Source organism: Arvicola amphibius, chromosome 5 (assembly GCF_903992535.2).
Source record: "Arvicola amphibius chromosome 5, mArvAmp1.2, whole genome shotgun sequence".
NCBI lineage: Eukaryota > Metazoa > Chordata > Mammalia > Rodentia > Cricetidae > Arvicola > Arvicola amphibius.
Window position 1 is genome coordinate 36,264,346 of NC_052051.1, and position 27,407 is coordinate 36,291,752.

Here is a 27,407-nt window from a genome sequence, read left to right on the forward strand (position 1 = left end):
GTGCAGTCTGATAAGCTAAAGCTATAGCAGTAACAATAAGGACAAGACGGTATCTTCTGAACAGTCTGCTTTCAGGGAAGATGTACTAAAAGCAGAAGCAAGATTATATGAGTGTGGTGTTTAAAAGAGTGATGCAGCCGGGCAGTGGTGGCGCACGCCTTTAATCCCAGCACTCGGGAGGCAGAGGCAGGCGGATCTCTGTGAGTTCGAGACCAGCCTGGTCTACAAGAGCTAGTTCCAGGACAGGCTCCAAAGCTGCAGAGAAACCCTGTCTCGAAAAAACCAAAAAAAAAAAAAAAAAAGAGTGATGCAGAGAGGAGAAGAGAACGAGAAAACGGTGTGTCTTGTAAATAGAATAGGCAAAGAAGGCTCCCTTGAGGTGTTGAGATTTGAGTTGGGACCTTGGACACAACTGCCAGAGGAAGAGCATTGCACAGGAAGGAAAAGGATGTAAAGTGAGAAAGGACATTTTGTGCATTGTTGAAGGAATTGAAGGTCATCGTATGGCTGGGGCATGGTCTGAGAGGGAGTTATGTGTGGAGCAAGGGTGGATTTCTAATAGGAAGTGACCTGCAGAGCTTTGTTGTCAAGACAGAAAGTTAGGATTTTATTGTTGACTGTAGAAAGCCACCAAATAGCTTTAAAGCAGGAAAGTAACGTCATCCTGCAAAGAAAACATGTTGAAAGAGACACTAGTGAGAGCTAGAAAACTCAATTTTCACAGAAAAAAAAGTCCATTGTTGACCAAAAAATCAGATAATTTTGAGGGGAGTTATTGCCAAAGGAAATTGATTAAATGAGTTCTCAAGTTTAAAGAGGTTGCTTTGGCCAGGATAACCGAGAGTGGATAAAGACAAGACATAAATCTGAAGGCCAGACAAGAGGCAAAAGTATAGAATGTGCAGCAAGGCCTCAGGAAAGGAGACCAAGACAGGAGAGAACCAGCTGAACCTCACAGGGTGGTTCACAAAAAGAAAATACCCCTTTTAAGTAGTACTGTAAGCAGAGTGCAAAGCCATTTGCCCTTCTTTACCTGGTATCCATTCAGTGAGCAAGCACTCATTGTCAGAGACTTTCAGCACTTGTTAGAAGATACTTCCTTCCATAAAGCCACACACCATATAACAATACAGACTACATATGTGACGGATGGCGGTGCAGTAACCTGATATCTAGAGACCAAGCCAACTTAGCTTGGGTAAGAATACTCTGTAATGTTCACATAGTGGCAGAATTTACTAATGGCATATTTCTTAGGCCACAATCCAACATACTAAATGATCCATGACTTCTTTCACCATGATGTCTTTTCCTGTACTTTATGCATCAGTACAATTACTTACAGTACAACTGGACTTTGAAAGAAATATGTTTGATATATATTGCATATATGCACAAACAGATGCATTTTATGAATAATTTTCAGTTAATTTCTGTAGTCGGAGACTACTCTTCCATTTCCTGGGTATCCAGACCCAAATAATCACAGAAACTGTGTTAATTACAATACTGCTTGGACAGTAGCTTAGGTGTATTCCTACCTAGCTCTTACATCATAAATTGACCCATTTCTATTGATCTGTGTATCACCACGAGACTGGGGCCTATCAGTAAGTTCTGGCGTCTGTTTCCTTGCCTCTGGCTATTCTCCATATCTCTGTTCAGATTTCCTGCCTGGCTTTATTCTGCCCTACCTTAGGCCAAAACAGTTTTTTTTTTTTTTTAATTTTTTTTTTTTTTATTAACCAACGATGTGGGATTCCCCTCTGTATGCTGTGAATATGTCTTATTACCATTAGTTAATAAAGAAGCTATTTCCGCCAATGGCTTAGCAGAGTAAAGTCAGGCAGGAAATGAGAACAGAGAGAGAGTGTGTAAGTAGGTGGAGTCAAGGAGACATGTAGCTGCTGAAGGAGAAAGACAGACGCAAGAACAGATGTCAGAACCTTACCCCATAAGCCATACCTCGTAGCAATACACAATAATAGAAATGGGTTAATTTAAGATATAAGAGCTAGCTAGGAATATGCCTAAGTCATTGGTCAAACAGTGTTATAATTAATATAGTTACTGTGTGGTTATTCGGGTCTGAGCAGCTGGGAAACGAACAAGCAGTCTCCATTTATAAACCAATTGGTAATAAAACATTCACAGCATACAGAGGGGAATCCCATATTAAATTTCAAATTTGTTCTTTCCAGGATAAACGACTTTTTCTTTACCAGTGTATATACACAGTATAGCAAAGAACAAAGATTGATATAATGTTCTGTTCTTATGATCCAACAGGGTGTAGGAAGACAGTGTCCTAGTTTAGTTTCTGTTGCTGTGATAAAACACTGGCTACTACCAACTTGGGAAAGGAAGGACATATGTCTTAGTTGGAATTTTTATTGTTGTGAAGAGACATGACCACGGCAACTCTTAATAAGGAAAACATTTAATTGAGGCTGGATCCCAGTGTCAGAGGTTTAGTCCATTATCATAATGGCAAGTATAGCAGCAAGCAGGCCCACGTGGTGCTGGGGAAGGAGTTGAGAGTTCTGATCTTGATCTATAGGTAGCAGCAGGAAACTGCCACACTAGGACTAGCTTGAGCTTATGAGACCACAAAGCCCACTTCCATAGTGACACACTTCCTCCAACAAGGCCACACCTCCTGGTAGTGCCACTCCCCATGGCCGGGCATTCAGACACATGAGTCTATGGGGGCCATTCCTATTCAAACCACTTGACTGACATCTCCACAACCGTTCATCATCTCAAGGTGATATCCCTTCCTAGAGGAAGAGGTTTGTCCTAGAGGAAGGGACAGACTGAAGCAGAGACTGTAGAAGCGCACTGCTTCCTGGCTTGCACAGCTTCCTTTCTTACACCACCCAGAATCATTTGCCCAAGGGTGGCATGGACCACAGTGGCTGGATCCTCCCACATCAACCATTAATCAACAAAATGCTCCACAGACATGCCCACAGGGCAGTCTGATGAAAGCAGTTCCTCAATTACAATTCTTTTCCCAAATATGTCTCGGTTTCTGTCAAGTTGACAAAACCAACTAGCATATATGGAAGCCTACTTGTAGTCTTAGAGAAGTCAGTTCCTGTAAGGAAGTAAAAAAAAGCTTTTGTATTTTTGTTTGTGCCTCTAGGTCTAAGGCTTGATGGTGGGTTCTTTTTTCCCTTCAGTAGTGGTTAGACAATAGGTATTCTTAGATGGAGCTGGTGTCTTCATTGTCTTGGGTTTTTTGTTTGTTTGTTTGTTTTATTTGTTTTGTCTTTACTCAGGTGGCCTAAATTGATATATGAATGTATTGACACAATATTGCCTTCATTATTAATTTGTTAAGATAAATCTTGGAGATTAGTACTATAGAAGTAAAATGCAGTCATTACTTAAGGATATATACCTCGTTTCCAAAAATATTCAAGACATAATGATAAGCAGCAGTATGATATGCCATGTTTTGTTGATAATCTTGGGAGTCCTTCCCTTTCCTAAACAGAAACTGAGGGGGAATGGATGTGGGGATGGGAACAGAGCGGGCCTTAGAGGGAAGAACTAGAAAGAAAGGAAAGAGGAGAAAGTGCAGCCAGGATGTAAAATAAATAAGTAAATGAGTTTTTTTAAACAAACAAAAAAAATTATGTAGTTAAGAGTGCTGTACATAACCAGAACAGTAGTATAAGAAGGTGAGCTTGAATATATTTATAACATGCTTGCCCTTGGGCATCCTGTAGAGCTAAACTTATATACCTTATAAAATTGTATAAACTTTCAATATGTGAAAGAATTGATTTTGATTGATGCCAGATGTGGTATTTGGGTTGGGTTAGGAGCCAGTATGAGCACCAGAGATTTATTACAGTTTTCCCCCTAAACTGCAATTTGTTATCAAAAGAGTTAGGAGAATTTTGAAAATATACTTCTAAGATGAAAGTTAACTTTTTTCTTTTGGAAATGAAATATTTGAAATGATGTTTTGTTTGTGTTTCAACAAATAAAACTTATCTGAAGATCAGAGCACAGAGCTAAGCCACTAGAAGCCAGGGAGTGGTGGCACACACCTTTAGTCCCAGGACAGAGGGCTCTCTGTTGGTTCTAGGCCACCCTGGGCTATACAAGATTGAATCTGTCTAAACAAGAACCAAAGCTCACACAAAGGTGATCCCAGCTCTTGAAATCTCATGCCTTTAATCCCAGCACTAGGGAGGTGGAGACAGGAGTGATAGGACTGTTTGACAGAGAGAGGACTGTCTGGCAGGAGGAGACAGGAGCTCAGTGCAGTCTGAGATTTTTTGGAGACAAATGCAGTCTGAGGATGGATTGCCCCTTCTGTCTGAGCATTGATAGAAGTAAAAAGAACTCTAGTGGCTGGTCACTCTGCTTCTCTGATCTTCAGCATTAACCCCAATGTCTGACTCTGGGTTTTTATTATTAATACCAATTAGAATTTGTGCTACAAACATTGGAATTTTTTTCTTATTGCCAATTTGTAACTTTCCTCTTTTAGTGCTAAGGATAGACGGAAGGGAGGCAAGCACTTGACCCCTAAGGTACACCCAGCCCTAATTGTATAAACTCTGTAAAGATTTTGCTTTTGAAAAAGTAAGACTAAAGTGTACAGTACATCCCTTAAAAAAAAATGTATCCTTTGTCTTACTATCTTTTAAGTATTTTATAAACCACTATGAAATTCAACCATATTTTACTTATTTGACTCATTCAGCCAGTGTTATATGTTTACAGCATACTGGTTGTGTGCTGCATTAGAATTTACAAGTGATTTTGCCCCTCTCCTCAAATCCATTTTCAGCTCACTTTATAGTTGAATATATTGAAGGTAATAGATTGCCCAGGAGCAGTTGGTAGCTGATAGAATCTGAATCCTAATGTGTTTCTGTAGAAATGGAGCGGCGGGGCTGTGTCCCGCCTCCCGGCTAGCTTTACCCAAAATAATTACATGGAAACTGTATTTATTTAAATACTGCCTGGCCCATAGTTTCAGCCTCTTATTGGTTAATTCTCACATCTTCCTTTAACCCATATTTAGTAATCTGGGTAGCACCACGAGGTGTGGCTTACCAGGAGAGATCTTAACCTGCGTCCATCTCGGAGAGGAGCAGCATGAAGACTCCCTATGGAGACTGCCTGAAGCGTCTCCCCCACTCTACTTCCTTGTTCCCACAATTCTGTTCTGTCTACTCCACCTACCTAATTTTCTGTCTCTTAAAGGGCCAAGGCAGTTTTCTTTATTAATTAACCAATGAAAGAAACATAGACAGATAACTCTCCTCCATCATGTTTCTACAAGGACATTGTAAAGATTAGAGACAGAGCCAGTATCTACATGAATATAAGCTCAGTGTAAAAACAACACTGTTTTTTTGTTTTTTTTTTGTTTGTTTGTTTTATTTTTTTTAAGCAAAACCACAATGTATCACCATAAAGAAAGGGTAAGTGATCTTAGATGGATGCAGAAATTTGCATCAAATTAAAAAGGGAGTCAGTGGAGGACCTTACCCATTCCCCTTCAGCTCGGTACTGAGACTTACCTACATCTAGGGAGGGCCCTTAATGTCTGTCTCAAATGAAGCACTCAACTGAACTAGAAGCCTTTCTCAGACACTAGAAGTGATACAGATATAGAAAGTTCTCTTACATATTTTGTTTTATAGCATATCATTTTTTATAGATACATTATTAAACTTTTGTTCAACCAAATACAAGTTTACTGATGGAGTTTTCCTGTCCTGCCAGCAACTCCCAAATTGAGGCTTAATATTAATTATATATATATATATTTTTTTTTTTTTTTTTTTTTTTTTTTTTTTGGTTTTTCGAGACAGGGTTTCTCTGTAGCTTTGGAGCCTGTCCTCGAACTCACAGAGATCCGCCTACTTCTGCCTCCCAAGTGCTGGGATTAAAGGCTTGCGCCGCCACCACCCAGCATAATTATAAATTCTTGTCCAGTAGCTCATGCTTGTTTTTAACTAACTCTTGTATTTAATTAACCCATATATCTTATCTATACTCTGCCACATGGCTTGGTTCTTTTCTCAGTACTGCATGTCCGTCTTGCTTCTCTCTGCACCTACTCATGACTCCTCTGACTCCACCCTCCTTCCTCTCAGCATTCTCAGTTTGGCTCCCCTGCCTGGCATCCTGTTCAGCTATTGGCCAGTCAGCTTCTTTATTAAACCAATCTCAGTAACATATATTCAAATAGTGTTAAAGAATATTCCACAGCAATTTACATCTTGACAAGTGAAAAGGCACAAATAAAAATAACCAAGAAATAAACAAATGGAGAGAGATTTATTACCTTCAACATTGTATTACTACACAGGTTTTTCTAAAGCAGTGCTCTCCTCAGGATGAGGATGTTGCTCAGGGAGCCTACATATTCATGGAGGTAGGCATATTCCACAAGGACGCTCAGTTAAGGAATACACTACGGAATATGCCCAGTATAAAGTCGGTTCAAGGACAAAATGGACAGTTTTTGAGGCTTAGCTCAAGACTATAGAATTTGTTTAAAAGTTAAAGTAGAAGCTGACAAAATGGCTCTGAAGGTAGAAGTGTTTGTCATGCATGTTTGTCATGGACCTGAGTTTCATCCCCGGAAACTCAGAGTGGATGGGGAGACTCTGTCTCAAAGGTGTCTTCTGACTATGCACAAACTGGACTGTGGCATGCTTGTGCGTATCTGTGTCCGTGCACATGTGCACAAAATGAAGTTTTAAAAAGGTTGAAATTGTAGATGGGAATATTTTTTGACAAATTCAACCAACATTATGAAGTTGGCAGACAGGAATATCTCTGGGCGTGATCAGTTTTCTCCATGATGTTTTAACTAAAAAAAAATAACAAAAGAAACTTTGTAAGTCTATTACTATAGATATAACAGTTATTTCCATTTATCTTCTGTAACTATAAAATTCTAACATCTGATTCAGAGTCTTTGTTTTTATGCAAGTCAATAGGTTTGATCCTTATGTACTTCTTGCAATATTCCCAGGAGATGAAAAACAAAGCTTTGTTTATTTTGCTTTGTTCTGTTTTTAAGACAGGATCTCACTATGCACCCAGGCGTGTTCTGATGCTGACATCTCAGTCATGCACGACCAGGGCTGTCTTAAGAGATACTTGCTGCTTGCAGTGAGAGTCCGTGATAAGATAATGTTTCAGAACATGAACTTTTCATTTCTCTGGTGTCTTGCATATAACCTGCATCAAAAAAATTTTTAAAAAGATGTGTACTTGCTGGATGGTGGTGACACACACCTTTAATCCCAACACTCAGAAGGCAGAGGCAGGTGGATCTCTTGAGTTCTAGACCAGCGTGGTATACAGAATGAGTTCCAGAACAACCAGGACTGTTTCACAAAGAAACACTGTCTCAAACAAACAAAAGTACCATCTTCCTGGATCCCCAGGACTGAAGTTACAGGTGGTTGTGAACCACCATGTGGGTGCTGTGAACTGAATTCAGGGGTTCTTCAGGAACAAGTGCTCTCAACCAATAAACCATCTTTCCAACATCTCGATTTGTTTTTACTATAACAAACATGGTGGGGGGGGGGGAATTACATTTCTGTTGTAATAAAACACCATATCCAAGGCAGCTACTAGAATTAAGAATTGAGTTTGGTTGATGGTTTTAGAAGGTTAGAGCCCATAATTACAGGGTGGAGGCAGCAAGCATGGTAGCAGGAGCAAGAAGCTAAGGGCTCACATCTTGACCCACAGTCACAAAACAGATAGAGTACTGGAAATGAGGTGAGATAAAAACACTCAAAGCAAGCCGGGCGGTGGTGGCGCACGCCTTTAATCCCAGCACTCGGGAGGCAGAGGCAGGCGGATCTCTGTGAGTTCGAGGCCAGCCTGGTCTACAAGAGCTAGGTCCAGGACAGGCTCTAAAAAAGCTGCAGAGAAACCCTGTCTCGAAAAACCAAAAAAAAAAGAAAGAAAAAAAAAAAACACTCAAAGCCTTTTCTCAGTGTAATGCTGTACTTAACAAACCTCAGACATCACCAACAACTGAGGAGCAAGTGTGTAAATGCCTACAACTGTGGGGAGCATTTCTCATTCATACCACTAAGTTGGGTTATTTTTGTTTTTTCATTTGGATGCGGGTTCTCGTACAGCTCAAGTTAGCTTCTTATTCCTTGTGTAGCTAAGGGTAATCTCTTACCTCCACTTCCCAAGTGCTTCAGTTGCAGGCATGAGTTGAGCTACCATACCTGGCTCTCTGTTGTGTTGAGTAGCAAATCCAGAACCTCATGCATGCTAGACAAGCGCTCTACCAACTGAGCTATATCCCCAGCCCAAGGCTGTTGGTTTTTATTCAGTAGGAGGAAAAGCGGTTTCTCAAAAGAAGACAGTGTCCCATGGTTCCCAGAGAAGCGTTGCTGCCGTAACATTCTGAAGTGTGCAAACTATCTTTCATACTTTATCACCCTGACTCCATCTATCTTTGAAGTTCTCATACTCAGACACACAAAAGAAAAAAAAGTCATAGCATCAGCACAATTGCTAAGGAACTTAAAACATGTATAATCAGACAATAATGGCAATAATTGCAGGTACCATGTAATAATATGTGCCAAACAGTAACTATATTCTTACAGTTTACTAATCCATGGAGTCCCTAGACTAACAGGTAGTTGCCTTTATTAAATTCCATGTTTGGGGCTAGAGAGATGGCTCAGTAACTAAAAGCACCTACTTCTTTTGCAGAGAATTCCATTTCAGTTCCCAGCACCCACATGGCAGTTCAATTGTAACTGTAATTGCAAGGGATCTGATACCCTCTTCTGACCTCCATGGGTACCAGGCATGCACTTGGTACACACACATACATGCAGGATATAGCTCAGGGTGTAAAGGTGCTTGCTGCCATGGCCAAGACCTCAGACTCCCAGGACCCACATGATAGAAAGGGAAAACCAACTCCCACAAGTTGTCTTTTGCTGTGTTGCATGCATAGCTAGCTGCATACAGACACACCAAAATAAATTTAAAAATAAAAAAACAAACCTGTTTTACAGATAAGGGCATAACCAATTCTTTTTTTCTAGGATGAAGCAAATTGTTCATCCTTTTAAATAACCTGTGTGGGATTTTTTTTTTCGCTCCAAAAGAACTAAGCCATTTTGTTCAGTACATGGTCTAATGATTCTCTTTATTAATTACTGGTGTTTTGCTTTGGTTTTGAGGTGGTCTCACTATGTATCAGACTCAGAACTCACAACCCTTTGTCCTCTGCTGAGTGCTAGAGTTACAGAAATGTGCCACTACATCAACAGAAATACCTTCCTTGCAGTACTTAGTCACCTTCCAGAAGGCTTGTATACTCTGTTTATGCCCATGGCCTTCTTCCATTTTGTTTATAGTATAAACAGATCCTGTTAATCTTGTCATTTTAACCCTCCTCTGTCTGTTTGTTGTACCAGGTATAAAGAAAAAATCAACGAAATCTGCAAAGGGCAGCACATCTTCAGAGGAAGAAACTGAACTAGAAAAACAAAAGGTAGAAAGTGGTCATTGTTGAGTGTTTATCAATGCTTGGTCTGAGGAGTTGGAATGATGTGGATCATGTGGGTTTTCAGTGTCTCTAATTTTAAAACTGATTTTTCCAATGGGTTTTGTAAATACATTATAAGATACATAAATATTTTAGTCACATATTTTTAAATGTTACCTTTAACCAAACACTATTTCTCCAGCTAATATGAAGTAAAAGTTTCTCAAGCCCTTTATGAATAAGAAGATATTCTCATTCTCACCCTTTAATATGACTGAAAAAGAAAGTATTGTTGGAACATAAAGTAGTATTTCAATGTCCTTTGATTCTATTGATCCTGTTACAGTTTCTGTTATAGATTGTCAAATGCTAATTTCTCTTTTATTAGTAGTAAATACAAGTTTAATGTACAATGCTAAATCTTCATTAGAAATGCTGTGATACTTATGCACTGGCTTTGGGCCTTGACTGACCGCCTACACGGTTGAGTTTAATACATTCTTCTCTTCTCTCCCCCGTTGCATGTTAAGTGGTCCTCATAAGACATGGGACGTGATTCAGTAAGGAAGTTGAGTGTGAGTGCCAGTGATGGAAGGAAAGGAAATTAAAGTGTTCATATGTGTAAGGGCCACAAAGCATGGGCCTGTGTGTTTTCTCTATTGCTTGTGGCTGTTTGCTTGACTCATGAGGTGTCTCTCTAATGTCATGGTCAGTAGAAACATAATACTTGGTTTCAGAAGCAAATGCTGAGTCTAGCTCATGAAAGTATATCAGTATTGAAAGAGACAAGAAAAAAAAACGAGCAAATGAATTTTCCCAGTTGCTAAAGTACACATCTGGAAGCTGTAATTTAAATCACAAAGTAAATTTTCTGTCATTACTTAGAGAGAACAAGATGAAAATGAAATGTATTTGAAAGACCCGGGGCTCTCGTTCCCTTGCTTGCTAATCAGATTACTCTACAAGGATGGACATCTGTCCTTTGTATAAAGACTGAGCCTTTCCTCCTTTCTTGTAGCTAATCCTCACATCACAGCCTCGAATGGACCTACACTGTGTATCTGGGGCCTCTTTCTGCTCTTCACTCATTGACTATAAGCAGTTCTCAGAGTAGCGGTACAGGAAAACTCTGCTGTACATTTGAAGTTTTGTCTGTTTCTTTCCATAGGCTGAAATGGCCTTGCTTGTAATGGATGAGGAAGAAGACAGCAAGAAACACTTCAATTATGACAAGATTGTAGAACACCAGAATCTGAGCAAAAAGAAGAAGAAAAAGCTTATGAAAAAGAAGGAGTTGCTTGAGGATGACTTTGAGGTAACTGGCAACACGTCATTATTAGCTTCTTGAAGGTGGAATTAAATCTAAAGGCAGTTCTGGATGTAGAAATTAGACATGAAGTTACCCTTGAAAAACCCATATCAAGGTCCCTTAATGGTGATAGAGCAACTGTTCTTTAACACAGTTCATCCCAGAGTGATGAGCTCTAAGTGAAATTGTTACCTTTAATTTGGTAGCTATGTTAAACAAAAATCTGTGGCCTTTAAATGTTAAAACCAGAAGCAGTGATATACTCATGCTTTGAGAGGTAGCTGAGCATGAGGGTTCACATGATATTGGGCTCACTCTTACTGTGTACAGTAGCCAACATAGTGGGCAATGCTTTTTTAATTTCTTCATATCACGTTTCTGTTCCTCTTCAGTTTTCTTCTTATGGTAAGTGCCTGGTCCTAATGGCCATATTTTACTAGGAGTTACTTAACATTTTCCACTAGTGAACTTGGAAGAAGAAACGGTTGAATGTTGAATTTGGCCAAAGTGGAGGGAAGGACATCAGCTTCTTCATAGTATGTAGAAAGATCGCAAGGCCACTGTTGCTCTACCTGTCCATGTATGCTTCTGTCCCCATGAAGTTTCTGATGAACCGGTTTTTTCTAATTAAAAAGCAAAGAATAATTTCTTATTATGAGTTCTGCCTTCACACATAACTATGCATAAAATATTTTTCATGGAGCTGTGATATGGTCCAGCAAGTAGTAGCACTTGCCTCTGAGACTGACAGCCAAGTTCATGCCCTGTCTTCCACATGGTGCAGAAGAGAACTAACACCCTCATGTTGTCCTCTAACTTCTACATACCACGCAAACTTTTTTTTCATGAGGGCTGTGGAGATGGTTCAGTGGGTAAAGAACTTGCTGGACCGTCATGAGACCTGAGTTTGGATCCCAGAACCCACTAAAAGCTAGGAGCAGTAGCATATGTGTATAACCCAGGGCTGTAGGGGATAGAGACAGACTGATCCTGGGGACCTGCTGACAGCCAGCCTACCCAGGTGATAAAGCTCCAGTTTCATTGAGAGAAACTATCTTAAAATATAAGGCAGACAACGTTAAAGAAGACATCTGTCATCAACCTCTTGTCTCTGCATGCAGGCACAGACACCTGTACACACACATACACACACACAGAATTTTCATAAGAGTTCCTTTGTTACTCTTGGTATCATGTCTGTCGTCTTCACTATAACTAAGTAAAGCTGTAATCCATCTCCAGTACACTCAGGTTTTTTCTTTGTTGTTCGTTGCTAAGCCTGACTTGATTGACAGGTATACTTTTCAAGGTATAACCATAGTGCTTTTTGTAGAAACATCTAGAGGATAAGTTTGGGGTTTATATCTTAGAAATCTTGGACTGGAGAGTGGATTTCTTTGCCCCCACCCAATAACTGCTTATGATTCCAGGTGATTAAACCTAGCACTTCACACAGGTTTAGGCTAGCACTACCACTGAGCAACATCTGCAGCTACCATTTTGCATTATATTTTCAAACAGTGTTTTTGCTAAGATGCCCAAGGTGGCCTTAAATCTGTAGTTAGCCTCCTGAGTAACTGGGATTACTGCCCCATGCTACCTGGCCTAGCTAGTAACTACTTTTGCTTAACACCAAGTTTAAAATTTCTTAAAATTACACATAATGCAGTGACTGCTTAAACTCCAAGCACTTAAGCAGTGTCCAAATTGACTTATTTATGATGGACAGAAGTCAGTATTATGCTAAGTGAGGAGTAGAAGCCCTGCCTTGGGAACCACTTCCCTGTCAGTGAAGTAATGATCCAAGTTACATACCACTATACACATGAGCCACTATTCTTCCCTTTCAAGTAGATTGGTTTGGGAGGAAGAGAACAGTGTATCCTTCACATTGTGATTGAAGGGCAGGCCTTAAGAGTCCATTGAGTCTACCCTGGACTTGGTGGCACATGCCTGTAATCCCAGTTCTTAGGACGCCAAGACCTGGAGGATCCTGTGTTCAAGAGCAGCAAGTTATGGTCCAGCCTAGACTTAAAAGACAGAACTTGTCTCAAATAACAAAGTAAAAGACTTTTTTTGGTTGTAGAAAATGGTTCTGATGCCTCATCGCACAGTGCATACACTTGTGTACTAAGAGCCAGCAGCTCTTTGCCTTTATTTGCTTATTTGTTCTCTTTGAATTCACAGGTAAATGTTAGCGACGCACGGTTTCAGGCAATGTACACTTCCCACTTATTCAATTTGGATCCTTCTGATCCTAATTTCAAGAAGACAAAAGCTATGGAAAAAATTCTTGAAGAGAAAGCTCGGCAACGAGAACGAAAAGAAGAACTACTTACTCAAGCAGTGGAGAGAGCTCAGCAGGACGCAGGAAAGGCGGCCCAGAAGCAGCACTCAGATCCTGCCTTGTCATTACTGATTAAATCCGTGAAAAACAAAACAGAGCAATTCCAAGCCAGAAAAAAACAGAGAGTCAAATAACTGGGCACTGTTTCTGTTATCTCAAGTACACAGAAATAGTTTAAGGGTTAATGGGAATGTAGCTGCCTTAATCTCAGCACTCAGGAGGCAGAGGCAGGAGGATCTCTGTGAGTTTGAGGCCGGCTTGGTCTACAAAATGAGATCCAAGACAGGCTCCAAAGCCAAACAGAGAAACCCTGTCTCAAAAATTAAAAAACAAACAAAAATATATGTAAAAAAATGGTGTCCAATTTTTTGTGTACAGATTAAAAACAAATTTTTAAGTATATATGTATATGTACATATATATATGTGTGTGTGTGTGTATGTTTATATAGTACCTTAATCTCTCAAAACTCAGGAAGCAGAGCTAAATAGCTATTAAAATAATTTATTTTCCTAACATAAAGGATGAAGCTGTGAACTTTTTTCCATGCTTAGTAATTTGCATGTAGAGCTATTGTGTGAGTAGAAGTGCACAGACTCTACTAGTTTGCGTTTTTACTAGTTTTTATAGTGTCGCTTTGCTTCATATATGTACTTCAAGCCAACTATTCTGAAAACATAACTGAAATAAGACTTTAACTGATGAAAAAACAGTTCCTTGGAAAGAGTTTCATTTTTATATTGCGCATAATTTCATTTGAAAGGCTCATGGACTCTGCAGTCATGTTTCCATTTGTAGCAACAACAACAAAAATCCTTCTTTAGATTTTTTAGAATGTTTAGTATAAAGGGAATCCCACTTCTTTGTAAAATTAAAGGACATCTTCAAGACTAATGCCCTTTGGTTTATCTGGTATAGATTTTAAGAGCTATTAACTGACCACTCACACGGGAAAACTGGATGTGTTGCATATAAGTAAAAGGAAATAAAACCAAAATGGACTGTAGCAATTAACGATGCAGCCTTCTTTTGAAAGACAGTACAAATTCTGTAGGTTTGTGTTTTATATTAAAGTTACCATCTTTAGCATAAAAACCTGTTTACCAAGAAAGCATATTTATTAAAGATGAGAATCTCAGAGCAATATCAAAATCCTAGCAGTTTCTAAAAAGGGCAAGTAAAAAAATTAGCACCTGTTGAATAGTTTTCTCATTATAATAAAGAACAACAGAATCTCTACACAAGACTGACTTGGGCTGTTCATCCAGATAAGGCTCCTGAGATATGTCTGTGAACATCCCAACATTGACCTGTCAGTGAAGATGATGTCATAGGAAGATTATGAGTATAATCTACAGACACTTACTTCATTTCAAGGAAACTTTATTACCTTTAATTCAGATCAAGTAGGGATTCAATTTATTTGGTTTGATTTTTTTTTTTCAGTACTAGGAATAAAACCCAGCCCATACACACTAGGCTGGTGTTCTCCCACCGAGCCACATCCCAGCCCTTGGTTTGCCACATGGTCTTGCTATATAGCTCAGACTAGCTTCAAACTCACATCTTCCGCTAGCTCTGAGTTATGACTGTGAGATTACAGATTAGAACCACTCTTTGATTTCAGGGTTCCTGAGAAACTCAGTTCATTAGGAGATTTGATACCAAAAAGTTCCAGGAACTTCCCGCTTGTTTCAAGTGTTCTTGGATGGAATGCCAGACACTCGGGTCACATAAAACTCTGACCAAGTCAGTGGCCTCCAAGTTATCATGTCGTGAATTCAAAGAATGAAGTTCGCAGAACACAGGGTAATTTAGAAGTTCGTTGTAGATTCGTAGATGGGAATGAGGTACCATTGAACTCCTATTCTGAGGTCTTTTTAGAGGGCTACTTGCAGACACTGGGATGAGGCATGGGGAGGCAGACTGTCCATTCCCTTGGCACACACAAGGTGTCCGGATAGCCTCTGAGTTGTTCTAGCCTCACTTTTGCATCTGGGCAGGGTTAGGAGACTACAAGGAACTAAGGGTCAGAACTCCTTTGAGCATTCCTGGCCTTAGACAAAGACTCTGAGCTCCTATTGGGATCCCTGCACTACCTGACCAGCTTCTACCTCAAGTTCTCAGCAGTTTTATTGCTTTTGTTTTGTTGGGGGTTTTTTGTTTGTTTGTTTTTCTTTCTTTTAGAACCTTTGTTTCTAAGTAGTAGCTTAAATTGTAAAGTCTCCTTTTACTAGTGAAGCAAATAGTTGAGCACACTGGCTCCTTTTCTAATTTGTTTTATTTCATTTTTTGAAATGGTAACTCTGTGTAGCCTAAGCTGTTCTGTAGCTAGCCCCAATAAACCTTATTACCCTTGTAGTACTAAAGTTCTGTCATTTTACTGTGCTTTTGCTTACAGTTACTATGTCTTCCTATAAAATTATTACAGTTTTATATATAAGTGAAGTCTATTAATTTCTGTGGAATGTGGGAGAGTTTAATTGATATCTCCTTTTTTTAAAATCTAAAATTAAGAAAGAATACATCTCAACTTATATAATACCAGTATATCCGTGATACTTGTGGTAGTTTAAATGTAATTGCCCCCTAATCTCATAGAGAGTGACACTTTTAGGAGATGTGGACTTGTTGGAAGAAGTATGTCACTATGGGGCAGGCTTTGAGGTCTCTTGCTCAAGCTTCCCTCCATGTGACTGTCAGGTGATGTCCTGTGGCCTACAAGATGTAGTACTCTCAACTCCAGTACCATCTCTGCCTGCATGCTACCATGCTTTGAACATGATGATAATGGATTAAACCTCTGAGCTGTAAGCGAGCCACTCCAATTAAATGTTTTCTTTGTAAGAGTTGCCATAGTAGGGCTAGAGAGATGGCTCAGAGGTTAAGAGCACTGACTGCTTTTCCCAAGGTCCTAAGTTCAATTCCCAGCAACCACATGGTGACTAACAGCCATCTATAATGAGATCTGGTGCCCTCTTCTGGCATGCAGGCATACATGGAAGGAATGTTGTACATATAATAAATAAATAACCTTTTAAAAAAAGAGTATGGGTCTGAAGAGATGGCTCAGAGGTTAAGAGCACAGACTCCTCTTCCAGAGGATCCAGGTTCAGTTCCCAACACCCACATGGCAGCTCACACCTGTCTGCAACTCCAGTTCCAGGGGATCTGACACCTTCATACCAATACAAACAAAACAAATTTAAAATAAATATTTTTTAAAAAGTTGCCATAGGCGGATCTCTGAGTTCGAGGCCAGCCTGGTCTACAAGAGCTAGTTCCAGGACAGGCTCTAGTAACTACAGGGAAACCCTGTCTCGAAAAAACAAAAAAAAAAAAACAAAACAAAACAAAACAAAACAAAAAAAAAAAAAAAAGTTGCCATAGTTGTGGTGCCTCTTCACAGCAATAAAAACCCGAACTAAAACAGCAGTTGGTACCAGTGATTGGGGTATTGTGATCGGCCTAGCCATGATATTGTTTGGGGTAATAGAGACTTTGATACCTTGGGTTTGGAAAGCAATGAAATGCTTTAATCACTACTTAATGGATCATATAGTAAGAGCATGGAAGACATAAATAATTTTTTCAATTAGATTAGATAAGGGCAAAGGTTATGGTCTTTGACTTCATTTTTTTAAAAAGTTTGACGTAATATAAAAAGGCTATTTGATGCTCACATATGCCTTAATTGGCACAGTCGTATTGTTAATCCTTATTCTTTTTACATGTCTCCTACAGCAGCGGGCAGCAACTGAGGTGACTCTTCAGGTGTTACTGGCTCTTAGGCGTCCCTCCTGCATTTCTGCAGGGGAGGTTATGTGTGCCTGCTTATCTGAAAGTCAAAAGGCTACGTACTGCCTAGTCCCCCCACGTTGGCAGCTCTCCAGGAATGGTCTTCAAGGACTAGTAGTCAATGACAAGTAAGAGCTTGTTCAGCAGGTCAGTCTAAAACAGGCACAGTCCAGTTGCTGAGCCCACACACACACACACAGCTTTAACCCAACACTTAGGAGGCAATGGAAAAACAGATCCATCAGTTGGAGGCCAGCCTGGTATAGAAAGTAAGTTCCAGGTCAGCTGGGGCTACACCATGAAAACAAAACAAAAATAGCAGCTAAATATATTCCTTAGGTCACTATTGCTTGATCTTTCATCTTTAGCTCATTTAATACAAATACCAATATAGTAACATTCAAAACTTTGTGGCTCATATTGCACCCCCGCCCCTTTCTTGAGGCAGGGTTTCACATAGTCCAGACTATAGAACCTTGATCCTCTGAGCCTCCTGCCTCTACCTTTCAACTCCTGGAAGTATACATGTGTCCCATCATGCACAAGACACGCAGCACTAGTAAATCAAACACCAGGCCTCCTACATGCTAGGCAAACACTCTGCTAATTGAGCTGCATCCCCAACCCCATTTCTCCATATTATCAAAGCAACCATTTCTACTACATTGTGAGAAAATTGTCTGCAACTTGCTGGAACAGGATGCTTAGAAACTGTAGGGTTTCCAGATTTCTGGATGTGGACACAAGTCAAGGGAAGTGAGATAAACTCCCCTAGAAAGCCACTGAGCCTCTGTTGTGCTGGTGTCCCTAGCATTTTGATTCCAAGATGTTCTTTCTCATCATCTCTGGGTTCACATCATCACATCATCACCTTCCTCCAAACATACAGAACCAGTGCCAGACTCAGGCACAAGGGAAAATGGAGTCGTGTGTGAGAGAGTCTATGCCAAGTCTTAAATGTGAGTTCCACATTACCCGAAATCTGCCAAGTAGCAGAGACAACATCTCTACATGGTGTGACAGTGCCAAAGCAAACAGACTATCTTGGAAGTGGGTACTAGGGAAGCTGAGAGAAGTGTCGGCTTGGGGCTTATGAAGTTTTCATTAATTTTTAAAATTTAAAATTCCCCATCACTTTTGTCTTGACAACATGCCATTATTTTTTTTCTTGAAAAAAAATTCTTAATTATCAGTATCTTTTCTCTTGGGTCAGTAACAAAAAATGTAACTCGTCATATTGCAAAGAGTTCATCTGAGGGCTATGGTGATTCATGCCTGTAATCCCAGATCTCAGAAGGCTCAGGCAGGAGGATTGCCATGAGTTCCATCTAAGTCAAGCCTTGGTAACAGAATGAGACCTTATCTCAAAAAAAAATTGTACATTACATTTTGGGGGGAAATTATCAAATTAAGAAGGAAAAGTGCTTTCTTCGTAAGTGTATTTTAAGATGTATTTTATGTTATTTAAAGAAGAATCACTATTTTCTTAGACTTGGTCACAAACCTGCCTCAGCCTCCTGAATGTTGTGGCCACAGGCATGTGTAACTATACCTGTCTGAAAACAGACTTATTCCAAGCCAGGTGGTGGTGGTATGCCTTTAATCCCAGCACTCAGGAGGCACAGGAAGGCAGATATCTGTGAGTTCAAGGCCAGCCTAGTCTTTAAGAGCTAGTTTCAAAACAGGCACCAAAGAGAAACCCTGTCTCCAAAAACAAAAATAAAACCAAACCAACCAAACAAAAAAGGGCTTATTTCAACAGCAACTCATTAATTAAGTATAAACTCTAAAAATAATTATTGATTCCATATGTTCCTCCTTTTGAATGGATAACCTAGACTTTACTTTCTGCAACAATTATAGGGTTCTACTGGGAAACTGAAAAAAATTATCTGAAACCACACAGGAAATGCACTCCAGATTTCTTTGTTTGCCAGTGCACCTCAGTTTCCCTATCTGTGGCATTAGGAATGTAGCACATTAAACAAACCAACAATACTAGTTTATTTCCTATTCTTAGAATACTTGAAGCCAAGTACTTTATAAAGTAAAAAGAAAAGTATGTTAATCACAGATTTGGAGGCTGATGATTAAAGATCAGAGGCAGGTAGCTCAGGTCTGCAATCTCAGTACTTGGGAGGTGGAGGTGAGGGGATCAAGAGTTCAAAGTCAGCCTCACCTATATAACAATTTCAAGGCCCCCTGAGATACAGGAGAACTTGTCTGAAAAATAAAAGGAGTCCAGGGTCAAGTGACCTTGCCCACTTAGCAATGAGGGACCTTTTGCTTGGGTCACAACATAATAGAAAAAAACAAATACCAGAAGGTTGATTGCTTACAGATGAAGTAGATTACATGAGGTGGCCTTATTTCCAGGAGATCCACATAAACTCTGAAGACCAACCAACCTCTTTAGATAGTGATGCCGGCATTGACTTAATTACTTCCAACATTGGTCCACTTCTGTAAGATCCCCCTAGGTGAACAATGTCAGACTGGGAACCAAGCTGCCAGGATGTGATCCTCCATGGCATACAGCCAAACCATATACAAACCATGGAACCAACTCAAACAATGTTAAGTAAAAGTCACAAGAACCAGGTATAGTGGCATATGCTTTTAGTCTTGGTACTTGGGAATCAGAGGCAAGTGGATATCTGTAAATTTCAAGACCAGCCTGGTTTATATAGTAAGTTCTAGCCAGGGCTACATAGTAAGACCCTGTTTGAAAAGAGATGAAAAAGAAAATGTCACAAGAGTGAGAATACTAGAGTCTTGTAGCCGAGAATCCAAAGACAGAAATAAAGCAGTGCCTGGAAAGGACAGTGGCCACCCAAGGAATGGATCCTCATTTAGCCTGCTTTGCTCATATCATGGTCTTCTTAGCCTGGTGTGGGACTCCCCTCTGCATGCTGTGAATATGTTTTATTACCATTAGTTAATAAAGAAGTTGCTTTGGTCTATGGCAGGGCAGTATAAAGCCAGGGAGAAAATCCGAACAGAGATATAGAGAGAAAGTAGGCAGAGTCAAAGAGATACCATGTAGCTGCCAAAGGACACAGATGCCGGAACCTAACCTGGAAAGCCACAGTCTTGTGGTGATACACAGAATATTAGAAATGGGTTAATTTAAGCTGTAAGAGTTAGTTAATAAAAAGCCTGAGCAGTGTTGTAATTAGTATAGTTTCTGTGCAATTATTTCAGGTCTGAGAAGCCAGGAATGAACAAGCAGCCACCACCTACATTAGCCCACTGGGGTTAAAATGATGAGAAAATCATATGCCAGTTTCCACTAGGTTCTAGGTCCAGATTTTATGTTATTTAAGATTTTTTTCATTGCATTTAAGATTCAAAAATAAAATTTTGAGGGGCTAGAAAGATGACTCAGCAGTTAATAGCACTTGTTATTCTTGCAGACTACCTGGACTCAGTTTCCAGCACACACAAGTTGGCTCGCAACCACCCATAAGCACATAGGTGGTGTATATTTATACATGCAGGCACAGCACCCATACATGTAAAATAAATTAATTTTTTAAAGAATAAGTTATTTGAATTTTCACCTTGATGCCATTTAGATAAGACTATATTTTAAAAGAAAGTTAATATTTTATACAATACATTAAGAATGTATTAAGCTTATTAGTATTACATATCAATATGATTTTTAAAGCAATTTCATATTGTTATTCAGTGATTTGGGAATAGCAATCTGGAAGACAATCCAAGCATTTAAAGCAACTAGGTATCTAATGTCCTTGATGTCTAAAGAGAGAAGTGCAAGTGTTGCAGCTATGCGAGGGGGTGGGGCTTACATTTTTCCTTTTTTGTTCACTGCTGATAAACAAGCAGGGGTCAGAAAAAGGGGGTGACATTATCATTAGACTGCTTTCTGCTAAATGGGGCATAGAATGCATTAGATGTCTTTGGGCGAACTTGATCTTCACCATCGCGATATAATTAGGACAGGATGTCAGACCATGGTAGGATATTTGACCACACTCTGCCCTTCCTTACCTGCCTAAGGCACCATCTGATTGGTTTAATAAAGAGTTGGATGACCAATAGCTAGGCAGGAGATATGTGGGACTTACCGACAGAGATAGAAACTCTGGGAAGGAATCAGAGAGGTGGAGATTCATCAGTGTGATATGGAAGAAGTTGGATGTACAGTATGGAGGAGAGGAAATGAGCCACATGGAAGAATGCAGATTAATATAAATGGGTTCATTTAAGTTTTAATGTCTAGTTGGGAACAAGTCTAAACTTTGGTCAGCTTTCATAACTAATAAGAAGTCTCTATGTCATTATTTGGGAGCTGGCAGTCCAAAGACCTATTGCTTTTGACATACAACATGGAAGACTGTATATTCCAAGCCTAGTGCCTGTGAGCAGCTGATTTACTCATATGTCAGAGACAAGGTAGGAATGCCCACTGCACTCAGCCCAGGATTTCCCAGAGCTAGAGTGCATAGACATGGATCCTGGCTGGTGTCCAAAACCATTGGGGTAGCCTAGTGGACTGACCCAAGCATGACAGAGCAGGCTGCCAACACCATGTGTTAAGCAAAACTGCAAAAGCAGTCTGCTGATACACAGAAGAGCAAAGGGAGAACATATCCTTGAAGCTACAGTGCACAAATTCTGCAGTCTCTCAGGCAACCTTGTAAATGCTAGCTATGTGAAAGTACCCTTTCCTCTCAGGTCCTGGCCCTTCCAGGCTTGGTTCATGTTGTGGGCACACAGAAAGCCAGGTCCAGACTGAGAAAACCTCTGAAAACATACAGTATGTTTAAAAATGTGCTTAGATACTAAAGAAAGAAAAGAAAATGAGTAAAGACAGAGAAAGAAATAGTTTGATAACAATAAAATGAAGTCTTCAGGGAGAGTAAAGTAATATAAAAAGAATAAGGATAGCAAATGTAAGAGAAAATTTGAACTCTATCTAGCTCTTAATTAACTTTAAATTTTTAAATGCTAATGAACAAAAATTGACAGCTTCTGAGAGCCATGGGATCATGGAAAGCCTGTTGAATTAAATTAGTCTGATATTTTAAGAATGTCCTAACTTCAGATTGGAAGTCAGGAAATGTGTTGCATTGTTTTTGTCTTTACAGGAAATGAAAAGCTACAGATTACTTCAAAAATGAATAAAGATCAGTTTTGACGGGGGAAGACCTCCTGAGGATCTTAGTTATATACATGAAGAAAGAAACCAAAAAAAAAAAAACTATAAGACAGATCATGAATATGCTGATCCCTCTACATGGGTAGCTCTGAGACTAGATGAGACATGATAAATCCTGTTGGCTGCAGAACTTCATGACTTATTATCACATGCCATCTTTCATATGGCATGGTTGGAAATTTATATTAGTTTGGCGATATAGTCCAAGTGGACTTATAAAATTGACAGATGTCTTTTGTCTGATGAAACATGGAACAGAAAGTCATCTTTAGCTAACTTGTGCACACCACACATTCCATACTTGTGTTAATGCAGATATGGATGCTACCTTTAATAGTTTGTGGTTTTCGGGACAAAAGGGTGAGACACTAATGAATAGAAGACAAGTAGCTCAGGTGATCCAGCATCCCAGACTTCTCCACTGCCATTTCCTCAAAACTCTGCATCCATAACAACATCAAATTGGGTAACTAAGATGGTCCAGCCTCACAGACAACTCCAGGCAAGATTTCAGCTATGCTCTACACTTTCTCATCACACAGAGAATGGGCAACAAATGATACAGCTAACTTTTCTGGAACTTGACTGTATCCCTATTTTCTCAGCATTTTCTAAATATGCCATCACCCCCTGTCAGCAAGCAGTAATTTTAAGAACATGATGCCCACATTCCCAAGAGGTGGGATGGATGGTGTTTGGTTGTTTGATGGGTTCTGGATGTTTGTCATCATTTGGGGGGTTGGTCGCAAGTTCTTTTTGGTTATGAAAGAAACATAATAAAGGAGGTTAGATTCAGGAATATGTTTCTGAAAAGGAAAATGGGGGGTATAGGTATAGGTATAAAAGGATAAAAAGGTACATTCTCAAATCTGCTTTAAGATAAAAAAAACACTACTAGCTTCAAATATTATACACTTGATGTAGGTGTGTCTTCTATCTATCTGTTGATTTCATTTGTTAATAAAGAAACTGCCTTGGCCAGCCCTTAGGTGGATGGAGTAGACAGAACAGGAAGAAGGAAGTGAGGTAGATGGCTCAGACAGTTGCCCTGCCTCTCCTCTCTGGGGCAGACTGCCATGCCTCTCCTGAGAGAGACAGATGCGATGAAGCCAGCCACCAGGTCAGACGTGCTGAATCTTTCCTGGTAAGACACCATTCGTGGTGTTACACAGATTATTAGATATGGGTTAGTCAAGATGTGAGTTAGAGGCTGGAACTAATGAACCAGGCAGTGTTTAAAAGAATACAATTTGTGTGTTGTTATTTCGGGGCATAAACTAGCCAGGCAGCCAGGAGCCGGGCAGGATGAAAAGCAGGCCTGTCCGCACCTCATCACTACATACACTGGTATGGATTTTTGTTTATTAATACAAATTTAAGGTTATTTTTATTATAACATACTCTGTATATGTTTCTACTCATGTTTAAGGTATTGTACCTATGCAGCTCATTTAAAATATAATGTAAAGTTCTAGTCCTTGACAGCTATTATTACAAACTGTTTTTGATAATTAAGAAATGCATGTTAATAGTTATCTATATCAATCAAGCTTGTAGTCATACTAAGTATGTTTCCAAGGTTAAACTGAGATATATTTTAGATAAATAGGTGGTCCTCAAACACTTCAGAGATTTAGAGATTATGGCATTTAAGAGTTCTAATAACAAAAAGAAACAAGATGGGCAGTGTGAGGGCTAAGTGGATGACTTGAGTTCAATCCCTGGCACCCCGTGGTAGAAACAGAAAGCCAGCTCTGACAAGTTGTCCTCTGGCCTCTACACACATGCTGCGGCACCCATACCCACACCGAAATAAAAATGAATGAAATTTTTGTGTAATTGCTTGTGACAGGATCTCACTAAGAGTTCATCTGACCGAGAGTTCTGTCTTTAAATTGATGAGAATAATTATGCCCAGCCTAACGAATCTGAGAGGGGCAGGGAAAGGGAGAGAGACAAAGAGGGAGAGATCAGACGCTGGTGAATACATGCCTACAATCCCAGTACTTGGAAAGCAGAAGCAGTGGTAGGATCAGGATCTCGAGGCCATCTTCAGCTGCACAGTGAGTTCAGAGTTAGCCTGAGCTACATGAGACCTTGTTTCAACAAACAAAGGAACACAAACTGAAGCAAGAGGTAAGGCCAGTGTGGCTTGAATGAGGAGGGCTCATTTGAAGCTTGGTCCCCAATTGGTGGGAAAGTTTGGGAAGACTGAGGAGGTATGGTCTAGATGGAGGTGGTGTGTCACTGGGAGTGGGTTTTGAGGATTCAAAAGCTTTGTGCTTGTGGATCAGATGTAGTCTCTCAGCTATTGCTTTAGCACCAGGCCTGCCTGCCTGCTCACCTGCCCACCTACCCACCTGCCCATCTGCTTGCCACTATGTTCCCTGCCACAGTTCATTGAGCTGATACAGGCTGTTTGGATTGATGCCTTGTTGCCCTTGCCCAAGGTAATTGGCCTTTGAGGGTTGATTAAGCGAGGTTCCTGGTTAGCAGAAACCCTCCTTCACAAAATCTGCTCTTCTTGTCAACTGAGACTTGCCTTTAGGCTCCTGTTTACCGGCCAAAGACCCTGTGTTTAGAACATTGTCATCAGCATTGCCATTTTGGGTGGATGTTTTGGACCTAACAAAGAGCACTGGCTGCTCTTCCATAGAACCCAAGTTTGATTCTCAGCACTCCCATGATAAATCACAGGCATCTATACCTCCAGTTCCAGGGTACCTGGTAACTTCTGGTCTCTGCAGGCACTGATGCACATGGTGCACAGACAAGACAGGCAGGCAAAGTACCCATACATATGCAATCAAGAAGTAAAGGAAAAAATACGTGTTTAAAGTACAGTAGCTGGATATGGTGGCCTATACTTGTAATCCTAGTACTTGGAAGGCAGAGGCAGGAAGATTTGTGTGAATTACAAACTATGCTGATCTACATAGAGAGTTCTAGGACAACCAGAGCTACACAATGGAATCCTGTCTCAAAAAAAATTAAAATATTCTAAGAACATATGAAATTACACTTAATTGAAATTTTTTAATTTCCCAGAGTTTTCAGATGTTAAAGTAGAAGTATGTAATGCTGAAGACTTAAGTTAAATATCTACTTGGTAAGTCTACGGTAGGATGTAAATAACCCATTTCTTCTGAGCACTACTTCCCAAGTACTTGAATTATACATGTGCACTTTCACTACCATCCCTGAGGTTTTTTTTATTTGTCTTTTTATTGATTTATTGAGACAGGATCACACTATGTAATCTTGGCTAATTTGAAACTCTCCATGTAGCCATGGTTGGCCTCAGACTTGCAATCCTTCTGCCTCTGTCTCTCAGATGCTGGGCTTTCAGATGTGCACTACCACATATTACAAGACAAGTTCAACCTTGGTTTTTGAAACAGGGTCTTACTCATTGGCTCAAGTTGGCTCTAAACTCCCTATGATGCTACCTCTCAGCCTCCTGTCTCCTGGAATAATGGGCACACAGTACCAAGCCTAACCCACTGGGCTCATAAGGAAAGTATGCAGAACTAAAAACAGGACAAATATACATTTTAATTTTTAAGATGAGAAACAACTTACCAGAAGACAGGTGGGGGTGGGGCCGTAAAGTCAAGACTGACATCCAGGTGGGCAAACTAACTCTCCCTCCTCTTTGGTGTATGTCATAATTCTAATTTGCAATTAGAAATACTTTACTTGGAAAGTTTAGGTCTCCTTGTGTTGGTTTGAAAGAAAATGGCCCCCAAAGTTAGTGGCACTATGAGGAGGTATGGCCTTGTTGGAAGAAGTGTGTTATTGTAATAGGGCAGGCTTTGAGGTCTCCTATGCTCAAGCTTCTCTCAGTGCAACTTTTTTTTTGTTTTGATTTTTTTTATTTATTTTTCCATTCAAAAATTTACACTTCCTCCCCTCCTCCTATTCCCCTCCCGCTCCCCGACTCACCCTCCTCCCTCCCCTCCCTCCTTAAGAAAGGGCAGGGAACCCTGCCTGCCCTGTGGGAAGTCCAAAGCCCTCCCCCCTACATCCAGGCCTAGGAAGCTGTGCATCCAAATAGACTAGGGTCCCAAAAAGCCAGTACATGCAGTAGAAACAAGTCCCAGTGCTTTTATCAATGGCTTCTCAGTCAGCTCCCATTGTCAGCCACATTTAGAGAGTCCAGTTTGATCACAAGCTTGTTCAGTCCCAGTCCAGCTGGATTTGGTGAGCTCCCATTAGAACCAGCACACTGCCTCAGTGGGTAGACCAACGCCTCCTGGTCCTGACTTCCTTGCTTGTCTTCTCCCTCCTTCTGCTCTTCAACTGGATGGAGATAGAGACAGAGACCCTCATCAGACTAACAGACTGAGCTCTCAGTGCAACTTTTGGTCAACCTCCTGATACCTGCAAGATGTATCACTCTCGACTCAAGCACCACATCTGCCTGCATGCTGCCATGCTCCCCTTCATGATCATAACAGATTGAACCTCTGAAACTGTAAGTAAGCCACTACCTCAATTGTGGAGGCCCAACAATGTAAGCCTACTTCCACCTTATCTGAAGCTCTGAGAGTTTGAGGTTGCTCAGAATTGTTGACAGCAACTAGGGCTACACATCCTGCCCAAGGATGTGGTTATTTGGGTTTTTTGACATTAAGATGGCACATACAGATAGAGCTACTCTATCTTGACAGATATGACAGATATATGTAAGTAGACTTTTGCTCCTTCTTTTGTAATTGGAGGTTTAACCTGGGGAATAGCTGCCTTTAGGATACTTGATCTAGGGTGGGTTCACGGCCTAGACAACAGAATACTAATAATGGATTAATGGCTTGATGGCTCAAAGTGTTGAAACAATTAACTGTTCAAATTGTCCTTTGTATCATGTTAAAGAAGTCTTTTGTATTGGGGTATAAAAGCATATGGAAAATTAAATGATAGGGATTTCAGTATTCACTGAAACTCCTTCCCGATATATTATCCTATGTTTCTCTTTTATAATTTTTACTTGAATCTTTATATTCTTTACTAACTTTTCTGATCCCTGCTCCCCTACCCTAGCAAATGGTATTTATGTTGAAGGTGTTCTCTGACACTCAATTAAATGTTTTCTTTGTAAGAGTTGCTGTGTGTGGTCATGGTGTCTCTTCACAGCAATAAAAACTCTAAGACATTCCCAATGTTTCATTTCTTGTTTGACTTAGGTCTTACTTTAGAAAACAAAGCTTAATTTTTGTAGTGTGGATTTCTCTTGAGC

General features: G+C 40.1%; 1 protein-coding gene across 1 annotated transcript in view; it reads left to right on the forward strand.

Moving 5' to 3' along the window:
* Positions 1–13,500, forward strand: part of Esf1 (ESF1 nucleolar pre-rRNA processing protein homolog) — a 48,542-nt gene extending 35,042 nt beyond the window's left edge. Inside the window, exons 12-14 of the mRNA XM_038330713.1 lie at positions 9,456–9,532; positions 10,695–10,841; positions 13,023–13,500. Of these exons, the coding sequence (XP_038186641.1) occupies positions 9,456–9,532; positions 10,695–10,841; positions 13,023–13,316 (518 nt within the window). The 3' untranslated portion in view covers positions 13,317–13,500. The remainder of the gene's footprint in view (positions 1–9,455; positions 9,533–10,694; positions 10,842–13,022) is intronic.
* Positions 13,501–27,407: the final 13,907 nt, after the last annotated feature.